The sequence below is a fragment of the Mangifera indica genome, chromosome 2 (assembly GCF_011075055.1).
Source record: "Mangifera indica cultivar Alphonso chromosome 2, CATAS_Mindica_2.1, whole genome shotgun sequence".
Lineage (NCBI taxonomy): Eukaryota > Viridiplantae > Streptophyta > Magnoliopsida > Sapindales > Anacardiaceae > Mangifera > Mangifera indica.
In genome coordinates this window covers 7,229,670-7,252,674 of record NC_058138.1, presented here as the reverse complement: position 1 = coordinate 7,252,674, position 23,005 = coordinate 7,229,670, and the positions used below count along the sequence as shown (strand labels likewise).

At 29.8% G+C, this 23,005-nt stretch overlaps 1 protein-coding gene across 1 annotated transcript; it reads right to left on the bottom strand.

Moving 5' to 3' along the window:
• Window positions 1-11,658: 11,658 nt before the first annotated feature.
• LOC123208506 (cysteine-rich receptor-like protein kinase 15) lies at window positions 11,659-22,728 on the bottom strand. Its single transcript, XM_044626042.1, has 12 exons — window positions 22,699-22,728; window positions 22,032-22,242; window positions 21,555-21,792; window positions 21,282-21,432; window positions 20,947-21,199; window positions 16,721-17,304; window positions 16,388-16,490; window positions 15,134-15,336; window positions 12,793-13,003; window positions 12,309-12,546; window positions 12,094-12,200; window positions 11,659-11,990 (listed from the first exon to the last, which is right to left on the bottom strand). Exons 1-12 carry the CDS (start codon window positions 22,726-22,728, stop codon window positions 11,659-11,661), a joined length of 2,661 nt encoding a protein of 886 aa, XP_044481977.1.
• Window positions 22,729-23,005: the final 277 nt, after the last annotated feature.

Below are 23,005 nucleotides of genomic sequence, written 5' to 3'. Positions count from 1 at the left end.
AGCAAAGAAAATTCTGACAGCGTTGACTAAGTTATAACCATTTTCATATTTGAAGGACAAAAGGGTGTAGAAATAAAAGAAAAGGAGGGAAGAAGGGGGATAAATCAAACGTTTTCAAGAAGGGAAGATATTGCAGAGAAGAAAAGGTGCACTTTGGAGAGGCAAATTTAAGCGATGTGATCGGGAAGTCTCAGTCAAGAACTAAAGTAGCCGCTTACCGTCGATTTTTTGTTGACTTCAATGTTGGTATTTTGCAAGCACCGAGTTTGAGTTTGAAACAATTAATTGAGACGATTCTTTATCTGCAACAACTAATGGCAATACCCACTTTTTGAAAAAATTAGACTAATATGTAGCAATTAATGTCACTCACTACTTTATTTCTCTTATTTAATATATAAAAAAAACTTATAAGTACCAAATATTAATTAACTAAAAGTTAATTATAAACTCGTATTACCGGATATACGTTTTAAAAATTATTATCTATATAAATCGATTTACTTTTTTATTTGAATCTATTTTATCTAATTTGTATCCCATCCAACTAGCCCGTTTGAAAGAGCTCACGAGAAAACAACTCTAAATTTAATTATTGAAAAGAAATTATTTGTCAAAAAACCATATATTTTATCTTTTTTTTTAAATCAGTTATAAATATTGTCTTTTTTTAATTATTGACGGTAGTATATGCTTTATTTATGAGAAGAGTTCACTTAAAATAAAAGCTCTATGAATTATTAAATGTAATTTTGAAACCAAACGCTACATCTCTCATCCACGAGAACAATTCAATGAAAATGAAATGATTAAATGTAATTTTGAACCTTTCAACAGCAAGCTTAATGTTATTGGTTGATCGACTTATAAATTCTTTTATTTATATATGTTAGTTGTATGTCATTTAATTTAGGAAAATTATTTGTTTTAATCATTTTTTTTAATTTGTTAATACAATTTAACCCCCACTTTTGTACAATTTTAGTCAAAAAAATGCAAACTACCAAAAGTACCCCAAATATATAGTGACAGCAAGCCCACTTTTTTCCCTTTAACCGACCTAACCCATCCTATCTAAAAAATTTTCTCTTTGCTCGATTTTGTTGATTTGTTTTTCGTCAAGAAAATTATTATTTTTAATTAGAAATAGTTAATATATGTAAAAATAATGGTTTTAATAGATTATTTGAATAATACGTTGATTGAGATTGACGAAACCTGCAATTTTTGTCAATGCTACCGATGACGGTGTAGTGTGCCTATACTGCACCTAGCACTGTGCTAGGCTAAACGAGTAAACTAAGCACTTAAGGGGGCAAATAGATATTTGTAAGACCTAGCCTACAACTATTTGGGGTTGTAAAGATAGCTTGGGCAAGCCTAGAGGGCAAACAGATATTTCCATAACTGACCTATCGCTAGTTAGGGATGAAAATGGTCCGGCATGCCTGGGGCAAAAGAAGATTTGCCAGACCAACCCACCTTCCCGGTGGTGTCATTAACAATGGCAATAGATTCGTAACAGAAATAGTTAAAGCTATTAACGGAAATTAATATTTAAAACACTATTCATAATACTGTTTACATATCCGTTAACTAACACTGTACAATTACTGTCAGCCATTAAAATAACACAAATATATCTCTTATTAATATTATCTTTGATGATCATGTCACTCTAAACCCAATTATAAATACAATTTCAACCATCTTAGAATGAAAAATGTACATGCGATCAAAACACTACAACAATTTAATAAAAACTAGTAGGAAAAAGACGTTTTGACAAAAACAGATGCATTGTCATATATTTCCAAATTTAACAAAAAAAATTCTAAGTTCCTGTGAATAGTAAACTATAGCTGTTTCAATAGTTTTAACGGAGAAAATCGATTAGTTTTAACAGAATTTGAAAATTTTGCTACTCCTGCAGACGCCTATCCTATACATCCTACTCAATATCGTACCTAGGGTTAGATTAAAATTAAGTCAAACTCAAGCTCGACTTGATTTATATATAGCTGAACTCGAGCTCGTGAAAGTCAAGCTCGAACTAAACTCAAATTTGGTTTGACTTATTTTTTGTTATTAAAACGACGTCGTTTTAATATATATTAGTCAAAACGATATCGTTTTGTATCAAAATTTTTAATTAAAAAACTTGGCGAGTAGCTCGAGTTCGACTGAGCTCGTTTCGGGCTCGTTTGAGTTGAGCTCAAACTCGAGCTCGAACAGGCTCGGTTCGAATCCAGCCCTAATTGTACCCCAAATCCCTCTGAGCCAACCTAGCCCCAATCTCTCATACACCCATCCTATTCATCCTAACCCCATCCTACTCACACCATCTTTCTAAGCGGAAATTTCTAATATTTTCAGATTTTTATTTTTTCAAGTAATTTAAATACAAAACATGAATTAAACTTAATCTAATATAATTTTTATATAAAATAACTAATATTTTAACTACAAAATAATAACATTGATCAAGAAATAACAAATTAAAAAGAAGATCACAGGGTAAAGGATATTTTATTATTTATGGATTTCAAATGTTTTACCAAAATAAGAGTATAAACATTTAGTTCAATACTTATTTAGATTAAACTGAGTTTGATGTAAGATTTCTATGAATCTGCTTTGATCTTTGAAAGAGTAGGCAGATGAATTTGTGTTTGATTTTTAAAGTTGAAAATAAGGATAAATCATGTACTAAATTGAACTTTTGTCTAAAATAGTATAATTATTAAAACGGGGGCTAAATTTGTGTAGGCAAATTAAAATAGTCAAAATAATTAATTTCCCTTTAATTTACGGAATTGGCGTACAAAAGAAGTTACGAAGTATTGAACGATATGACAATGTTTATAAAATGATTCATTATTTGTGATTCAGAATTTGAGATTGTCGAAAACAACTTATTCAGCAAGAAAATGAGAGAAAAAGCCAAAGAAAAACCCTAACCCCAGACGAAAGACAGTATAAAGAACAAAAAGATAGAGAGAAACAGAATAGGTTTTATTAAAAAAGAAAAAAGGAAAAACTAAAGTACAAAATACAGATGTTTTGCCCCTTATATAGTTTAGATTTAATGGCTAACTAACATTTCAAAAATAGAAAGGAATTTTCATTTTTTAGGGAACCCTGATGAAGATTTTGTGTAATGCCCTTTTTCGAAAGCATACCCTTACTGATAATTATCCCAAAATAACATGTTACGTGTGAATAAATCCTTAAATGAAAACACCCATTTAGTATATGTGAATAAATAATGCCATATATTTATTAATATTAAATAAGCATGTTAAAATATGTCCCAAAAATAAATTTAGCAATTATTAATAAAGCTTACTTTTCATAAAAATTTAAATAAGATAATAGTAGCCAAATATGTAACTCAACGGGACTGACAGTGTGTTGATCCACTCATCTCCTTGTTAGCCCTGTTGTCTCTCCTACCTATAAAATACAGAATAAAAAATACTGAGTATAAATACTCTGTATGTTCTCATGATTTTAATGGCATTTCCTATCAACCTTTCCTTCAACAGAGTTTCATTGTCAAACATGTATCGAGCACAATGACTAGACACTCATCTCGAGTACCTCTTATGAGCATTTGTCTCATATGCACACCAAATTAAACACCCATCTCAAGTACATCCTATAACCATAACCAGGATGGACACCTGTCTCAGATGTTGCTTATCTTCTCTTAAAATAACTATTATTCTCATTTCACTTTCATGGATTGAGATGTCTCATCAATCAGTTTATGCATTCTCAATACTAGGACATCTCATCAACTAGTCTTCGACGCGGCTCACCCATAGTTACATACAATTATACCACGTTTTTGGACTTGACCCTTACAATCTCCTCATGAATATCCTTGATAAACTCTCACCGTCTCACGTATCCCTAACACATCCTTCTAGACACCTGTCTCAAGTGCCTTTTACATCTTCGTATTGGACAGGGCATCCGTCTCAAATACCTCTTGCATCCATATTCATCAAATTTGAACATCTGTCTCAAGTGTCACTCACGTCATCCTCATATATCAAATTAATTTCATTTTCCCTTTATTTGAAACCAAAAAATCTCATCAATCGGTTTGATTATTCTCAAAACTAAGACATCTCATCAATTGACCCTTAATACGACTCATAATTACCTACTCTTACATTTAAGTTTATGTTTTCGAGCTCAGTCTCTTATAGACTCTTATGCTCACTAAATTCGTCCCACATTTATTAATAATGCTAACATTACCTTCCCAAGATTCCACTCAAACACGAAAAGCTTGGCATGGATGCATTATGCACTGCTGGAGTATATTTTAATTGGTGCAGGTGCATCACAATGTGTGGTTGCACACATGGCATCCCAGCCCAAGCAAATGCAATTTAAATGGGGTAGGTTCACCCTAACGTGTGCGGGTGCACACACAATATACCTGCCTATGGAGTGTTTTTTAAAATAATGCAAGTGCACCCTAATCTGTGTGAATGCACATATAGCATACCAGCCCCCAGAATACATATTTGGCATGCAACAATACATACAGGGAAATTGAAATTTTTAGCACTTTTTTATTCCGTGTATATAAAATTATCACCTATCCTAAAGCTTTTACAAATATACCACAACAGTACTCATCTTCCCCAAAATACCCTTCTTCAATATTTCATGCACAAATTCTCTCTCTTCTTCTCTGCAACTTTTTTCTCTCTTCTTCCTCTTCTTCCAAAGTGATAAAAGAATCACTCTCTCTTCTCTCTCATCTTCAAAAACAAAAGTAGGAAAGAAAATACTAAAATTTTCAGATTAAGAATTCTCCAAAGTAAGGATTTAAAAAAAAAAGAGCAACCTAAAAAAAAACTCAAACACATCCATTTTATACCATGAAAGAAATGACCATGGGAGAAGATCATTTAGTATGTTTTAATTGGAAAAAAAAATTAACATTTAAGGATTAAATATAAAAAAAAAAATTTACGTTAACGGAAAAAAAAAAAAAAGGTTAAGGTTGCTGGGTTTCCAGGGGTTGGTGTAACGCCAACCCCTGGAGATATATACATATAAGGGTTGGCTATATGTATATATATTATTAAATTATATTATTATATTAATATAATATATAATATATTAATATAATATATTATAATTAATATTATAATATAATATATATTATATTATATTATAATATATAATATAATATAATATTATATTATATATATAATATAATATAATATATTATATTATATAATATTTTATATTAAATATATTATAATATATATTTTATATATTATATATATAATAGTAAAGGTTGACGGAATCGCCAACCCTTAGCGGCGCCAAGGGTTGGCGATTCCGCCAACCTTATTAACTTTATATATATTATAATATATATATATATATATATATATATATATATATATATATATATTAATTATAATATATGTTATATTACATTAATTATAATATATTATAATCATATTATATATTAATATATTATATATTATATTTAATATTTATTTATTATATTATTATAATATTATAATATATTATTTTATGATATATAATTATAATATTCTATTATATTATTTTAAATAATTATATATGTATAATATTATAATATATAATTATATAATATAATTATAATATTCTAATTAAAATATAATATAATATATCATATATTAATATATAATATAATTACATATATATAATTAAATAATTATATATATATATATAAATCATGTTTTGCTTTATAAAGGGTGGGCCCACCCTACATTAATGCTACAGGCCAATTTCCCTTATCGCCAACCCAGACTCCTTTTACATATATTTTATAAAATATAAAATTATATTATAATATAATATTTATAATTATATAAATTTTATTATATATAATATGTAATATATTATAATATATAATTATAAAATATATAATATTATATATAATATAATAAATTTTATATTTTATATAATATTATTATAATTATATTATAATAATATTATTATAATATAATAAATAAATATTAAATATAATATATTATATATTAATCTATAATATAATTATAATTATATTATAATATATTATAATTAATGTAATATAATACATATTATATATATATATATATATATATATATATATATATATATAATATTTAATAAGGTTGGCGGAATCGCCAACCCTTGGCGGCGCCAAGGGTTGGCGATTTTGCCAACCTTTACTATTATATATATAATATATAAAATATATATATTATATTATATATAAAATATATTATATTATATTATATAAAATATAGTATAATATATATTATATTATAATATTAATTATAATATATAATATTAATATATTATATATAATATTAATATAATAATATTATTTGATAATATTAATATTAATATAATAATATAATTTAATAATATATATACATATAGCCAACCCTTATATGTATATATCTCCAGAGGTTGGCGAAACCCAGCAACTTTAACCTTTTTTTTTTATATTTAATCCTTAAATGTTAATTTTTTTTTTCAATTAAAACATACTAAATGATTTTCTCCCATGGTCATTTCTTTCATGGTATAAAACGGATATGGTTGAGTTTATTTTTAGGTTGCTCTTTTTTTTTTAAATCCTTACTTTGGAGAATTCTTAATCTGAAAATTTTAGTATTATATTAATATTATAATTATAATATATAATAATAAATAATATTATTATAATTATATTATAAAAATATTATAATAATATAATAAGTAAATAAATATTAAATATAATATATAATATAATTATATTATATTATAATATATTATAATTAATATAATATAATATATATATATTTATATTATAATATAAATATTAAATATATATATAATATATAAAATATATATTATAATATAAAATATTATATAATATAATATATTATATTATATATATATTATATTATATTATATTATATATTATAATATAATATAATATATATTATATTATAATATTAATTATAATATATAATATTAATATATTATATATTATATTAATATAATAATATTATTTGATAATATTAATATTAATATAATAATATAATTTAATAATATATATACATATAGCCAACCCTTATATGTATATATCTCCAGGGGTTGGCGTTACGCCAACCCTGGAAACCTAGCAACCTTAACCTTTTTTTTTTTTTTCCGTTAACGTAAATTTTTTTTTTATATTTAATCCTTAAATGTTAATTTTTTTTTTCCAATTAAAACATACTAAATGATCTTTTCCCATGGTCATTTCTTTCATGGTATAAAATGGATGTGCTTGAGTTTTTTTTTATGTTGCTCTTTTTTTTTTAAATCCTTACTTTGGAGAATTCTTAATCTGAAAATTTTAGTATTTTCTTTCCTACTTTTGTTTTTGAAGATGAGGAAGAAGAGAGAGTGATTCTTTCATCACTTTGGAAGAAGAGGAAGAAGAGAGAGAATTTGTGCATGAAATATTGAAGAGGGGTATTTTGGGAAAGATGAGTACTGTTGTGGTATATTTGTGAAAGCTTTAAGATAGGTGACAATTTTGTATACACGGAATAAAAAAGTGCTAAAAATTTCAATTTCCCATACATTATTTAAAAATTTTCTGCAGGTCTCGTCCCTCCCAGACGCACAAAGGCACAGCCGCTGGAGCTTCCGCACCTGTCCAACCTGCGCGGTGCTCGTCCGTCTTGCACGCTGTATACCGGCAGCAGAGCACTTACCGACGTTCACGGGGCACGATCGCCACCTGTGCTGCAAGCCTGGACCTTGGCGGCGCCGGACGGTGACCCAGCCAAGGTTCGGCCATGGCCTTCCGACTCCCAACCTCCGAATCGCACAATATCAACGCCACAGTGTGTGTGTGTGTGTGTATTATGCATCAGATTTGCTTATACAAATACCATAACATTTTGCAATTCCATATATGCTTACACAAACACTGCAGCAGGTTTTCTAAACCATAGATTCCAGGTGCAGAGACTAGCAGTTGATGGCCTACCTCTCCTCAGAAGATCACGATGACCTTCCCACGACAGAGGCTTCCACGGTGATTTCCTTCCCTGGCAGGCGCACAGCAGGTTCTCCTCTCTCTCTCTCTCTCTGAGTTCGGGCGCTGTGGGAATCAGAAGATGGTCGTTCCCCCATTCTTTTGCCGTTGCCTTGCAATATAAAACCGAAAATGGCTCCCTATGGCAACTCCCTCTTATTTCCTTTTGTTCTTGTCGTGATTGGTGGAATTATCATTCACGGGTGTGAGATATCATTGAATACGTAGTGTCCTTAATGAAAAGTTGATTGAAATGGTTCCAACTTATAGATGAAGTCATTACCAAGAGAGAGGTTTGAGACTTGTCGTATGATCATCAGATTGACATCTTCTTCTATATAGTCAAGAGGGGGAGAATTGTTAGGTTTTTAGGTTTTTTCCTATATGGAAATAACCAAAATTTATTTAATAGAAAAAGCTCGACCCACTATATTAATAAATTAGGCAAAATAAGGGTTCAACATATACATATAAATAACACATAAAAGTAAAAAAAAATAAATAAAGAGAGGAAGAGACAAAAATGCTATCTTAGGTTTTCAATACTTGTCTGTGGGAGATTTTCTTGCTCTTTCAATTTCATAGTTGGATCGCTATGATTTTTGGACTTTTAGTAGGAAACACATTGTTCTTTATTCGGAATGGTGGAGATTGCATTTTGTTTTTCAAATAGTTATCTATATTGAAACGTGACTGGTTGTCTAGTATAGTTCTATTTAGACGAAAAAAATCTATTTCTCTTTTGTCTACTACTGGATTGGTCTCACATTTTGACAGTATTTTAGGCACATTTGGTGCTATAGTTGAAATGGTGAAAATTTGTTATTGATGCTTGTAACATGACATATAGGCTTTTGAGTTTGCTATGATATTCCTTATTTTTCTATAGTTGCATTATTGCTTTGTTTTGTTGCTTTAGAGAGTTGTATACTTATTCATAGGCTGAAAACGGTGTACCATTATTTTTGATATAATGGATTGGTTTATTTGGGTAAGACCCCATGTTTTACTCTTCACATTGAAAAAATTTTCACATTAAATTATGATGTCTGTTCTACTATATTTGCTTTCGATTTTTTAGTGTGATAGAATCATAGTTTGGTTAATTGTTTGTTACCACATAGTTCAATTAAGAAAGGGAGATTTTGATTTTAGTCTTGTTAGTTTAATTTTTTTCTTCCTAACATTATAAACCTCCCTGGGCTATTAATGCAAAACAGTTGGAATTTTGGTTACATGCAAATATTGTTTACGGACATACTACCCTTAGCAATCTTTATAACAAGAAATCTCATTGTTAGCATAACAACATCAATCATAACATGAAGATAATTCCAACAATCAATTATATCTTATATTTAGTAATCAATCAATATAATTTCAAAAATTAATCAACAATCATACTTTATATATATTTTTATTCTTGTATATAAATACCTTTTTGTTCAAACTTTAATGCATGAAATAAAATTTAAAACAATATTTTCTATTGCTAACATTCATAATAGCAATAAAAGATATATTAAGCAAGATCTAATTACATGTCTAATAGATCTAAACTCACTTTTAAGTTAAAAGGAAATAAAAAAGCCCTCATGTTTTGTTTGTGGAAAGTCAGGTCATTATGCTATCCAATGTAGGAAAAGAGGGAGAAATAAAAATCCTCCTAAATCAAAATCTAATTTGGTTGAAGAAGATTATACGATTGTTATGTTCATTTTTCAAGCTAACTTGTGACTACATTGAAAGAATTAGTGGCTAATAGACTCATGTGCTACTAGGCATAATTGTGTAAACAGAGATACTTTTACTACTTACACTACATTAGAAGATGGAAAGGACATGCTTATTTGGATGATTCTCGAACAACTAATGCTTTTGGTTTAGGAAAAGTTCTTCTCAAAGAAATTATACAAATTTGTTCAAAGAGAAACCGATTTATTGAACCTAATCCACACTGATTTAGGAGACTTGAGCAAACAATGACCAGAGGTAGTAAAACATATTATGTCCTTATAGATTATTTTTTCTAGAAATATTAGAGTGTATTTGATTAGAAACAAGGATGAAGCATTTGACATGTTTTTACTGTATGAAGCTATGATGCAAAACCAATTAAATAAAAAAATTAAAAGGACTGGATTAAACAAAGGTTGAGAATATTTTCCTTTTAATGAACTTTGTGAAATATGTTGGAGTCTTAGGTGTTTTGATCATAAAAAAAAATTAAAATTACTAATTTATCCAAGACATGATTTAAATCATTAACAATTTAGACAAAACATGAAAAATGCAAGAATCTAAGTCAGGCACAACCATGCATAGCTTATTTTGGAGTTGTGCAAACAAAGGTACGAGACTGTGCATGGTTCCCATTCATGGCTCTAAAATTGTGGGTTCAATCAAGTATGTGTAGCCCAATTGTGCATAGCACATTTTAGGCTGGTCACAAAGGAGCCTCTCTCCTACACAAGCCCTTGTTCATGTCTCAACTAAAGTTAAATTAGGTTTTTTAAAATGCCCTAATGACTAGTATGACCTAGAGAAAGATGAATAGAATCTTCTGAAAAATTAAACAATAAATTAAAACAAATTAATAACATATAAGATATTTAAATGAAATATTATAGTTCTGAAATATATGTTTTTAAAGAAACTAAATCTAACATTTCACTTCTTATGTTCTTTCTCTTCTGACTAATTGAACTCTATCAATTGATATTAAGATTCTAAATTTACCTCCTATGTTTCTCCAACTTATAGGTCATTCGAGTAAAGCTTATTCAATTGAGATTACTAGATTAAATAATCGATTATTACATACTTAGAGTAACTTATATGCATAATTTGATTGTGGATTACAATCACATTTTTAGATTATTCAATCATAATTCAAAAGTTAGTAGGATTTGCTTTTTTCTAATTCTTGGATTATTAGATTATTGGAAACCAAAGTATTACACATATTGAACATGTTAATAGTTATAATGAGATTATGAGTATTAATCCAATAATCATAAGTTGTACTAAATATGCAAGAATTTATGATTGCATAATTAATTATTTCTAAACTTATAATCCAATAATCATAAGTGGTCCATGGGAAGAAATAAAGAATCTACCTTTAAATTGATAAGTTACAATCTTATTTGTGAAAGCCTGATAAAAATGTTAATGTGGTGATGTGATATTTTGATTAAACTTGTCTCACCAAATTATGGATATTTATTTATTTTTGTCTTTGGTTTCTAATTCAATAAAGTTATATGTATAATTTTGAATATATAATTGAAAATACGGATGATATGTTATTGTATACCCAATCATATTATGATTGTATGATAACATTTTCATTGTATATTCAATTATGCATATACTAAAAAGCATGTGTACGTAGTATTGTTCTTTCCAATTAGTTTATTTTTAACATATTGATTAGTTGTTATTCCAGGTCGTGACTAAAATATATACAGTAATTAGCCATTTGTTGATGACACACACCAAATGTGTATCCATTTGTATACACAAAATAAAGAAAATTTTCAGAAAAGCAATTAGCCATAGAGCAATTATCATCGAGGTGAAACACTTGAAAGGGTTACCTCGTTCTTAGAGGAGGAAACTTTAGCTTTTGATGAAGGTTGAGCTAAATTGACAACTCTACCAACAGAAAATGCAGGTTCAGTTGGTTTAGGAAGGACTATTGTATCCGTTGCCAACATGACCACTAAAGATGACATGGTAGGCCTATCAGCTGGATCTTCCTGAACGCACAACAATCCAACATGCATGTATTTCAATAATTCAACCGGAACACATGATTGCACCAAAACAGGATCTATTAGCTCTAATGCATGTCCTTCGCACCATAGCTTCCAAGCCTGAAATATCATATATTCATGTTGTAAACCATTAATTGAGATCATTGTACATTCAATGTGAAGATTAAGAATTGGAAGATACATAATTAAGTAGGCTCTGGCCATGTTCTGAAAGATAGAATCTATTGTTCTTTTTCCCACTCAAAATTTCAAGTAGAAGAACTCCAAAACTGAAAACATCAGATTTAACTGAAAATAATCCTTCCATAGCATACTTAGGAGCCATATAACCACTGTTAGAAATTGGAAAACCAAAATAATTAAGATTCAATCCAATGGAAAAGTATTTGCTTGTATTCATGTTCTTATTTGAGAAATCATTGTGATTGTAATGCACTTACTACGTGCCAACAACTCTCTTGGTGTTAGCTTCATCTTGATTTCCACCAAATATTCTGGCCATTCCAAAGTCTGATATTCTTGGATTCATTTCATTATCTAATAAAATATTACTAGTTTTGAGATCTCGATGAATTACTTTGAGTCGAGAATCCTCATGCAAATACAATAGACCTCGTGCAATGCCATTGATGATGCTTATACGTCTTTTCCAGTCTAGTTCTGAACTCTTAGTTGAATCTAAAAATAAAATTAATATAAGTTTCAAACATGGTTTTCCATTAACTAGTTACAGCCAACATTAGCAAGTTAAATTTAAACCACTTCACGGTCACTTGCACACTTAATGAAATCATATTTTACCATTTTCCACTAATGGAAGGGCTTGTTGGGGGCTCCAGCTTGGAATATAAGCATGCTAAGTAGGGGCAGAGATTTGAGGATTATCAGAAAAAATAAATAAATAAATTAAGTTTTAGAACAAACCAAAGAGAAGAAAATCAAGGCTTCTGTTAGGCATATATTCATAGATGAGCATCGATTCATTCCCCTCCAAACAACATCCCAAAAGTCTCACAAGATTTTTGTGTTGCAATTTAGAAATTAAAGTAACTTCATTTTTCAACTCTTTTAGCCCTTGCCCAGATGTTCTTGAAAGCCTTTTCACTGCAATTTCCTTGCCATCCACTAATATTCCCTGAAGTAATTAGGAACTTTGTTATGACAAATAAGAAAAAGTGAAATATTGCCTACTATGATGAAAATGGATCCCCAAATATAAAACTAATTGTTGACAAGTGGTTTTGAGCTTAGCTACATGGTTTTAAAAATCGGATTGGATTAACTAGTTTGATCATCATCCACTAGCAAAAACAATTATGATTTGCTTGAAAATGATTTTTGAAGTTAAATTGAACTAGACTAAGTAGTTTGAACGATTGGATTGAGTAAAAAACCAGACTTAACTCAGTCAGTATAAAAAATCAATTTTTTAATTTTAATTTTTAGGACTTGAACCTAAGACATTATATATCAATTTCAAATATGTATATCATTATGTTAAAATAATTCAGGTTACATATTTAATGATAAATTAGATAAAATCATTTTTATTATTATTTTTTAAATAATTAACTGATTTAATTATTGGTCAAACAATTTGACCATTGGTTGGATTGAACCACTCTTCCACCATGTTGATGTTTGGTCTATATTTGAAAACATTGTTTAGTTAGCTGAAACTTAATTGTCAAGTCACTTGTTGAGCTTGAAAAAAATGCCAGGACTTGAGCTTGAGTCACAAAAAACACAACTACTCAATTGCCTCACATACCTATGGCTCATGAATGCAATAAATAAATAAATAACAATGTCATGAGTGATGACGAAAAAGATGTCATCTTATCTTTTGAAATTTTAAATAATCATTTTTTAAAATTTATATGTACTAATAAAGGAAAACATCATAGTGAAATGAATTGCTGAAGAATCTTTTTATTGGGCTCATACCCAATTGCAAAAAATCCTATACTAGGAAGAGATATTCAACAACACACTTCACTTATTATAAATTATAAGGAAGTTTACTTTCTTTCTTTTGCTACACAATTCGAATTGACTCCAATGTTTTTATTTGAAAACAAAAATTTTGAATTAAAAATAACTATTTATAAATTCAAACCATGTACATTGTCGTTTTAGAGTAGAAACAACATTCTAGTACTGAGTTAAACTTGCGTAACAGTCACTATATTGAGCTTGCGCTCAATATTATGATTTTTAAACTCATTGGGCTTGATTTAGCTCTCTTATGTCGAATATGTTCAAACAAATCATAATTTAAGTTTAACTCAGTTTAAATTCATCTCAAATATTTATTCATAAAACAATAATAAATAAATAAATTATCCTTTTATACATGAAATACGAGGATGGGATAAAAAAAGGAGAATGATTGTTTTTTGTGAATCTCAATTAGTTATACATAGGTCAAAGGACTATTTCCCACCTAAAGTTTAACCTATTTCCAAACACATACCTGTGGGGGTTTAAAAAACCTAGACACCCATTCATCTCTAAACTTTCATTAAAATTCTTGTTAAATATAAGAGTAAAATTGTTATTTTAATAGTAATTAAAAAATAGATAATTTTATCTTATTTCCCCCCAGGTTTTAAAAACTAAAAATTTTACTCTTGCATAAAGTTTTCAATTTTTGGAAAGTCACATTTCCCTCCAAATGTAGGTTTTTTTTAGCTCTTTGACGAAGTGTCGTCCTTCATTGTCCTAGCAACACTTCATTGTCTAGATGAATTGTCATCTTTTCTGGACTATGAAAGTGTCAACAAGATGAAGGTTTTGTCCTTTGAGAGAGAAACACCAGAGAGTGAGGCTACCATTCGTTGGAGAAAGTGGCCAAATTTTAGGATATCAAACCTAAGGGGGAAAGTCAATTTTTCAAAACTTAATTCTAACGGGAAATTGTTAGTTTTCCAAACCAAGGGGAGAAAATAAGTTATAATTTTATTTATTTTAATTTTATTGATAAAATTACAATTTTATCTTTAAACTTAACAAAAAATTCTGAAGTGTGTGAAAATTGAGTAAACTGTGGGAGGTTATTTGAGTTTTTGAAATCCTGTGGGTTTGTGTTTGTCTTTGCACCAAACCTTGGGTGGGAAATAGTCCCTTGGCCTTATACATATTTGTTAATAAATAGAGTTACTAGACATTGGTGGAGATGAAGAGCATAAGTCAACCATTCATGTATATTATGTGCTTAAATGAACCATACTCTTTTCACCAAATTTAAATCAATTATACGAACCTTGTACACGGAGCCGAACCCACCTTCTCCAAGCTTATTTTCATCAGAAAAATTTTGTGTGGCCTCTAGTATAATGCCTAATGAAAAATGAGGAAACTCTTGAGTTTCCTGTCCTTGTATTATATCATATGAATAATCACCTCCAACACTGCCCTCTTCCAAGTGAAGCAATTGAACTACATGATTGCTAGTTGCTTTCTTCTCTGCAAGATACACTTAATTTTACTAAACTAGATAAAACGACGACGACTAATTAATCCTCTTATATTACCAAACATTTTTAAGATCTTGTGACATTATTATTGTAGGCTACTGGCACTTTGGTAGTGTGTCTGCATAGATAGCATAGATGTGGCAAAGAAAGAGAGTTCAAATGGACAGGAAAGGAGAGGGAAACCGAATAAAAAAGACAAGGGTTGGGTTAGAGTAAAAGATGTAGAAAAATGTTTTATGAGAAACTTTGTGTCGTAACTGAAAATTTCTTTGTTTGAATAATCTATTCTTTAAAGAAAATAATGATGATAAGTGCTAGAATGCTATGTTACATTAATATTATTGTAACACCAAATGCAACAATTATGATGTGATTAGAAATTATAGACTGTACTGATGACAAATGATACATTCCACACACACATATATATTCAGGATTATTAGGTCTTTCACACTTAAAAAGTTAGTCTATACACTTGTATGCTAACATTTGACCCCTTTTCCAACCTATGTGGGAAAATTTTTAAATCTCTCTTACATATAAGGTCACTAGTTTAACATTCTTTACAAACAATCCCTTGGATAAGCTATGGGCCATTGATTGTAGTTTTACATCAACTAGTCATTCTCATAGACTCTTGAATAGAATAGTTACAACTCAATTTTAATATTACTGTTAGGTGCTATTAATTACAAACTAGTTCAAGGGGTAAGAGTTCCCTTCACATTAATTACAAACTAACACGTATATCTTTTCCAAGCAACGTAAGAGAACAAGATCTTCAAAAGTTTAGGTATAGATTGGTGCTACATGTAAAACTATATATACGAACAAATTGATGTGGTGAAACTTTTGTATTGTCAAATCATTTAACTATATTTATCACCATATATTGAGCTGATTTTGTATATAAATTTACCTATTTGCTTTTTGTCATATCATCAGTTTCTAAGAACGAAAATCTACTGTTTTTTATTCTTTGGTTAAATAATATGAAGAAAGTTAATCCTTTCTTTATGCAGAGTTAAAGAATTGATTACCTTTATCTCTTTTGTGTCTTCTCCACAGAAAGAAGGAGCCGAGCACTACTACTATAGTCACCGAACCCGTCACGCCAATTGCAATCCATTTTTTTTTTTTGTCCTTACAAACAAAAATTTTTTTAATTTACAGTTTAAAGTTATTTAACCCATATCAAAATATTATGCACAAGTATTTAAAGCTGGTAATTAAGAGTATAACACAAAAATTGAAAAATAATAAAGAAAATAAATCACGATCATGGGATATATTAACTTATCACTAGAAGAGGTTCCTTCTATCGCTCCATGCGATTGATTATTTAAGTAATTAGTAAACTGTATCCTCCTAACGTTACCTTCAGAAGGAAGAGGAGGTGAGGGTGGAGACCGAAGTGGTGGAGGTGCTGGTGGCACTATTTCATTGTAGAACTTGTACAGTTCGTAGCGGGCATTACAACTCGGAGACATCACTCTTGCTCCTACATATGTTGAATACCTTCCCAATGTTGACACAGCGCCTTCAAGACATGTATTGCAATCAAGTTTTGACAGGTCCGGCGTGCACTGCACTAGAACATACAGTGTACGAAGAGCATCTAAATTAACCTTTCTGGTTGCAAACATTTTAGAAGTATTTAGAGCCTCAACCGTAGCCTCGGTCAACAAACTGTTAAGTTTCTCACCAAATATCTTTGCACAGCCTGTAATATTTTGCTTATTCCAATAGCCATGACTGGGATCTTTGCTTATGATAGAAAAGAAGGACTCGTTTGAATAGCGGAAAAAGCATTCGTCATACCATATTATGCTTTGTTCTCCAATTGGGCAAAGATCAGTTAAGTTTTTGGTTGCAACAGTTACACAGCGTTCACAGGTGTCCAGACTGACATCGCCGCGGCAAAGAAAGAGGGCATACAACTTGTCAGGGTCATTGCCTGCGGTAGCATTTTAGAAACCGATGGAATATTTATCGTGGAGATAAGCCTCTCTGAGAAAATCAGTCAAGAAAAGATTGAGGTTTGTTTTATGGGCGCTGCCTGTGTTGAAAGTGGTGTTCCAGCAATCATGACCAACATATCTTGGACTAGCTTCTACAACAAAACTCAGCAACCTTAGAAGAGAAAGAAATATAAGTATCATATTCATGAGAGAATGAGTTTTTTAATCCAGGCCAAATGTTGCTTAATGGAATAGATTTGACCCTTAATCGTGAGATTTTGGTAAGAAATATTACAGCATGAACTCCGCAATTTCTAAATTGTTGGAACATTGCATCGATGGTAAGATTCGTGCCTTTATAGTAAAGGCGTGACTGGACTTTGCTCCATTAACAGCTATTATTGCACAGTTAGCGGAGCAAAGTCCAGTCAAATTAGGTGTACTTGTGTCTATCGGTTAAAAAGGCCAAGAACATCTCATTATTCAATTAATTTGTGGAAAGTTAAGACAAAGTTAAAAAAAAAGGGACCACTTTGACTAAAAAAGCTGGAAAAAAAAAGCAGAAAATACATAAACGTGCACGGCGTTGCTACTATGATTTATATGATTTGTTAATTTAATATTATACGATATAAAAATTATCAAATTTGGATTAAGTTTTTTTGATATAAAATTTATTTTAAATTAACCTAATACATTTTAAAATTAAATGAGATAGTGTTTGAGTTTATACAATAGTAACACAATATGATCCAAATCGATTTGAATATTGAGAGATTTACTATTTTAATAGAATTTGTTAGAAATAAATTATTTGAAAGATAATATCAATAATAGTTGAAATCTTTATAAATTGTATATAATTATATATTTAAATAATTACTATCACTCATATTATTGTTTATTTTAATTTAAATATTTTATTTTATTATTAAATAGTAATAATTTTATTTGGTTAGACAGATTATAAACGTATTTTAAAGGTTTTACTCATATTATAATTATATGTTATATCTTTATAATAAAAATTTAAAATTTTTATATATTATATATAATTGTATTATTGTATAATTATAATTACTCATATTTTTTTATTTAAATAATTGATTTTATTATTAAGTCGGTAAAATTTTGATTTGATTAATTAGATGATTGACATATTTTAAAACTCTTATTAAGTAAATTTTTAGACCATTTGTCAATAAGACAAAATATTATAGTGTGTGTTTCATTACTAGTAGGTTTGACCATTTGTCAACATGAATATTAAAGAATTGGGTTAAAGTTAAAACATTTCGATGCGATTCTAATTTGGATCGGATTAGAGTTGAAAGTCTTTGACACAAAATCCGAACTAACACGATACGAATATGATCTGATGATCCGAATTGTCAGGTCTAGTTATCAATTGTAAGCCTCCAAAGCTACTATTGCAAAACAGATGGAATTATGGTTACATGCAAATAATGTTTGCGGACACACAACCTTCAGCAATCTTTATAACAATAAATCTCATAATAACAACAATAGACGCACTAAGAAATATCTAATTACGTGCCTAAAGGATCTAAACTCAACTTTAAGTTTAAAAAAAAGAAAGAAAACTCAATGTTTTGTTTGTGGAAAGCCATTGTGCTATTTAATGTAGGAAAAGAGCGAGAAATAACAATCATCCTAAATCGAAAGCTAATTTGGCTGAAGAAGATTATATTATTGTTGTGGTCATTTCGCAAGCTAATCTTGTGACTGGCGTGAAAGAATTAATGGCTAATAGACTCGTGCTACTAGGCATATTTGTGCAAACAAAGATACTTTCGCCACTTACACTCCATTATGTGATGGAGAAGAACATTTTTATTTTGATGATTCTCAAACAACTAATGCTTTTGGTAAAGGATAAGTTCTCCTCAAACTCACGTTTGGCAAGTCATTGTACCAAATGACGCACTAGTAATGTCTACCATTAGAGCAAATTTAATTTATGTGGTCCTGCTAGGAAAAGTTGGGATTAAAGTTTCATTTGAATCTAACAAGATTGAAATGAGAAAGAATAATATCTTTGTGGGGTAAAGGTTATTGGAAATGCAATTTGTTTGTCGTATTTTCGGACTTAATAATGCATGTATGCATAACTGTCAAATTTGTACTGAATCTAAATTAACAAAGAAATCAACAAACTTGTTAAAAGAGAAACTGATTTATTGAACTTAGTCCACACTGATTTAGGAGACTAGAAGCAAACTATCACCAGAGGTGATAAGACATATTATGTGGTCATTATAGATGATTTCTTCTAGATATTTTAGAGTGTATTTAATTAAAAACAAAGGATGAAGCATTCAACATGGTTTTAGTGTATGAAGCTCAGATGGAAAACCAATTAAATGAAAAAAATTAAAAGGATTCGGTTAGACAGAGGTTGAGAATATTTTCCTTTTAATAAATTTTGTGAAGTATGCTAGAGTCTTAGGTGTTTTGATCATAAAAAACAAAGTTAAAATCACTAATTTACCCAAGATATAACTTAAATCATGACCAATTTCAACAAAATATGAAAAATGCAAGTTCCAAGTCATGCATGACTATCCACAGTTCATTTTGGAGTTGTGCATATACAAAGGTATAGGACCATGCATGGTTCCTGTTCATAGCTCTAGAATTTTGGACTCGATTAGATATGTGGTACACAACTGTGCATAACACATTCAAGGCCAGTCACAAGCAAGCCCCTCTCCTACACAAGCTCTCGTTCATGCCTCAACTAAAATTAAGAAGGGTTTTTGAAAATACCCTAATGGCTAATATGATTCTAAAAAAGGGTGAATAAGATCTTCTAAAAAATGAAACAATAAATTCAAACAAATTAATAACATATAAGATATTTAAATAAAATATTGTAGCTTTTAATGAAAGTGAATCTAACATTTCACTTTTTATATTCTTTCTCTTCTTACTAATTAAACCCTTTGATTCTATCCAACTTGTAGGTCATTCATGTAAAGCTTCCTCAATCGAGATTATTGGATTAAATAATCAATTATGACATAAGGTAACTTATATGAATAATTTGATTGTGGACTACAATCACATTTTTGAGATGACACTTAATTCTGTATATAATTAAAAACATAGATGATGTGTCATCATACATTTAACCACATGATGATTGTATGATGACACTTAGTTGTGTATTCAATTGTATAAATACTCAAAAGTGTATGCACAAAGTATCACTCTTTCCAATGAGTTCATTTTTAACATACTGATTAATTGTTATTCTAGGCTGTGACTAAAATAAATGCCGGAATAAGGTAGTGGATGTGAAATTTTCCAAAACATACATTCTTATCTTTCCATAAATGAACAAAATTTTCATAACAATAAAAATATGTGTACCTACTTTTGGTACACAAATATGTATATACTTATTTGTGTCGTCATGTGATTGGATGATTTTGAATTAAAGATAAAATAATGTTCAATCATATAATGACACATATAAGTATGTATACATTTGTCTACTCAAAGTTGGTACGCATAATATTGCTTTTTCCAGAAAAGCAATTGGCCATAGAACTATTGTCATCGAGGTGTAACACTTGAAAGGTTTACCTCATTTATAGAGGAGGAAATTTTACCTTCTGATGAAGATTGAGCTAAATTGACAACTCTACCAACAGAAAATGCAGGTTCAGTTGGTTTAGGAAGGACTATTGTATCAGTTGCCAACATGACCACTAAAGATGACATGGTAGGTCTGTCAGTTGGATCTTCCTGAACACACAATAATCCAACATGGATGTATTTCAATAATTCACCCGGAACACACGATTGCACCAAAACAGAATCCATTAACTCCAATACACATCCTTCACACCATAGCTTCCAAGCCTAAAATATCATATATTCATGTTGTAAACCATGAACTCAAATCATTGTACATTGAATGTTAAGATGAAGAATTGGGACTTACATAATTAAGCAGGCTTTGGCCATGCTTCAAAAGATAGAACCCATTATTCTTTTTCCCACTCAAAATCTCGAGCATTATAACTCCAAAACTAAAAACATCAGATTTGACAGAAAAAAATCCTTCCATGGCATACTCTAGAGCCATATATCCACTGTTAAAAATTGGAAAAAAAAAGAAAAAAGACTCAATCCATTGGGAAATGATTTGCTTGTATTCATGTTCTTATATGAGAAATCATGGTAAAATGTAAAGAAAGAATTTTAAGGCACTTACTATGTTCCAACAACTCTCTTTGTGTTAGCTTCATTTTGATTTCCACCAAATATTCTAGCTATCCCAAAGTCTGATATTCTAGGATTCATTTCATTATCTAATAAAACATTACTAGTTTTGAGATCCCGATGAATTATTTTGAGTCGAGAATCCTCATGCAAATACAATAGACCTCGTGCAATGCCATTAATGATGCTTATATGTCTTTTCCAGTCTAGTTCTAAGCTTCTAGTTAAATCTGAAAATAAAATAAAAACAAGTTTCAAACATGGTTTTCCATTAATTAGTTACAACCAGCATTACCAAGTCTAGACCGCTTCACTAGCACCTGCAAACTTAATGAAGTCATGTTTTACCAGTTTCCACTCATAGGAAGGCTTGTTAAGGCTCCAGTTTGGAACTTGAGCTTGCAAAATAGGTTTCAGGACTTATGGATGATCAGAAATATAAAAAAATAAAAAAAGTTTTAGAACTAACCAAAGAGGAGAAAATCAAGGCTTTTGTTGGGCATATATTCATAGATGAGCATCGACTCATTCCGCTCCAAGCAGCATCCCAAAAGCCTCACAAGATTTTTGTGTTGTAATTTGGAAATTAAAGTTACTTCATTTTTTAACTCTCTTAGCCCTTGTCCAGAAGTTCTTGAAAGCCTCTTTACTGCAATTTCCTTACCATCCAATAATATTCCCTGAAGTAATTGATAAATTTGTTATAAGAACTAAGAAAAAGTAAAAAATTATATGTGATATGAATGAAAATGGATTACCAAACATAAAATCCAAGGAGTAGATTGAGCTTAGTTGGCTCAAATACAATTGTCAACTTGACTTCTTGTGCTCAAAATGAGCAGTCATGATTTGAGCTCGACCCATAGATATAAATGCTATCAAGTTCAAGATTTTTGAAAATAGAAATTTGTTTTTTAGTGTTCCAAAGACCAACTCTTCCTTGTGCTTATAAACATGAAACAAGGGTACTTTAGGTATTCAGCTAACTTTGTCGTATATATGTTTTTTTGGTAAAGCGTGTGGTAGATTTGTATAGTGGTCCCAAAAAGTGACAAATTTTTCAATATCCCTTATTTTTGACATTGCATAGATGGCCAGTCAACGGAACAAAGTCAAGTCAAGTCAAATTAGTTTACTTGTGCCTTGTGGAATAAGGCAAAAAACATGTCTCATCAATTCAACTAATTTATGACAAAGCGAAGAAATTTCTGACAGCGTTGACTAAGTTATAACCATTGACATATGGGTGGGTCTGAGCTCGGTAGTGTGGTTTTATCATATTTGAAAGACAGAAGAGTGTAGAAATAAAAGAAAAGGAGGGAGAGAAGGGGGATAAATCAAACGTTTTCAAGAAGGGGAGATGTTGAAGAGAAGACAAAAGTGCACTTTGGAGAGAGGCAAATTTAAGCGATGCGATCGGGAAGTCTCAGTCAAGAAGTAAAA

Bases quoted from the DNA above. Each gene is read 5' to 3' on its own strand.
- LOC123208506 (XM_044626042.1), bottom strand. From the start codon at position 22,728: ATGTTTTTTGCCTTATTCCACAAGGCACAA. The intron at 21,793-22,031 runs GTTAGTTCTAAA...TTTTATTTTCAG, and splicing joins CCTTGATTTTCTCCTCTTTG to ATTTAACTAGAAGCTTAGAA. The intron at 15,337-16,387 runs GTAATCAATTCT...TGTATCTTGCAG, and splicing joins AAGACACAAAAGAGATAAAG to AGAAGAAAGCAACTAGCAAT.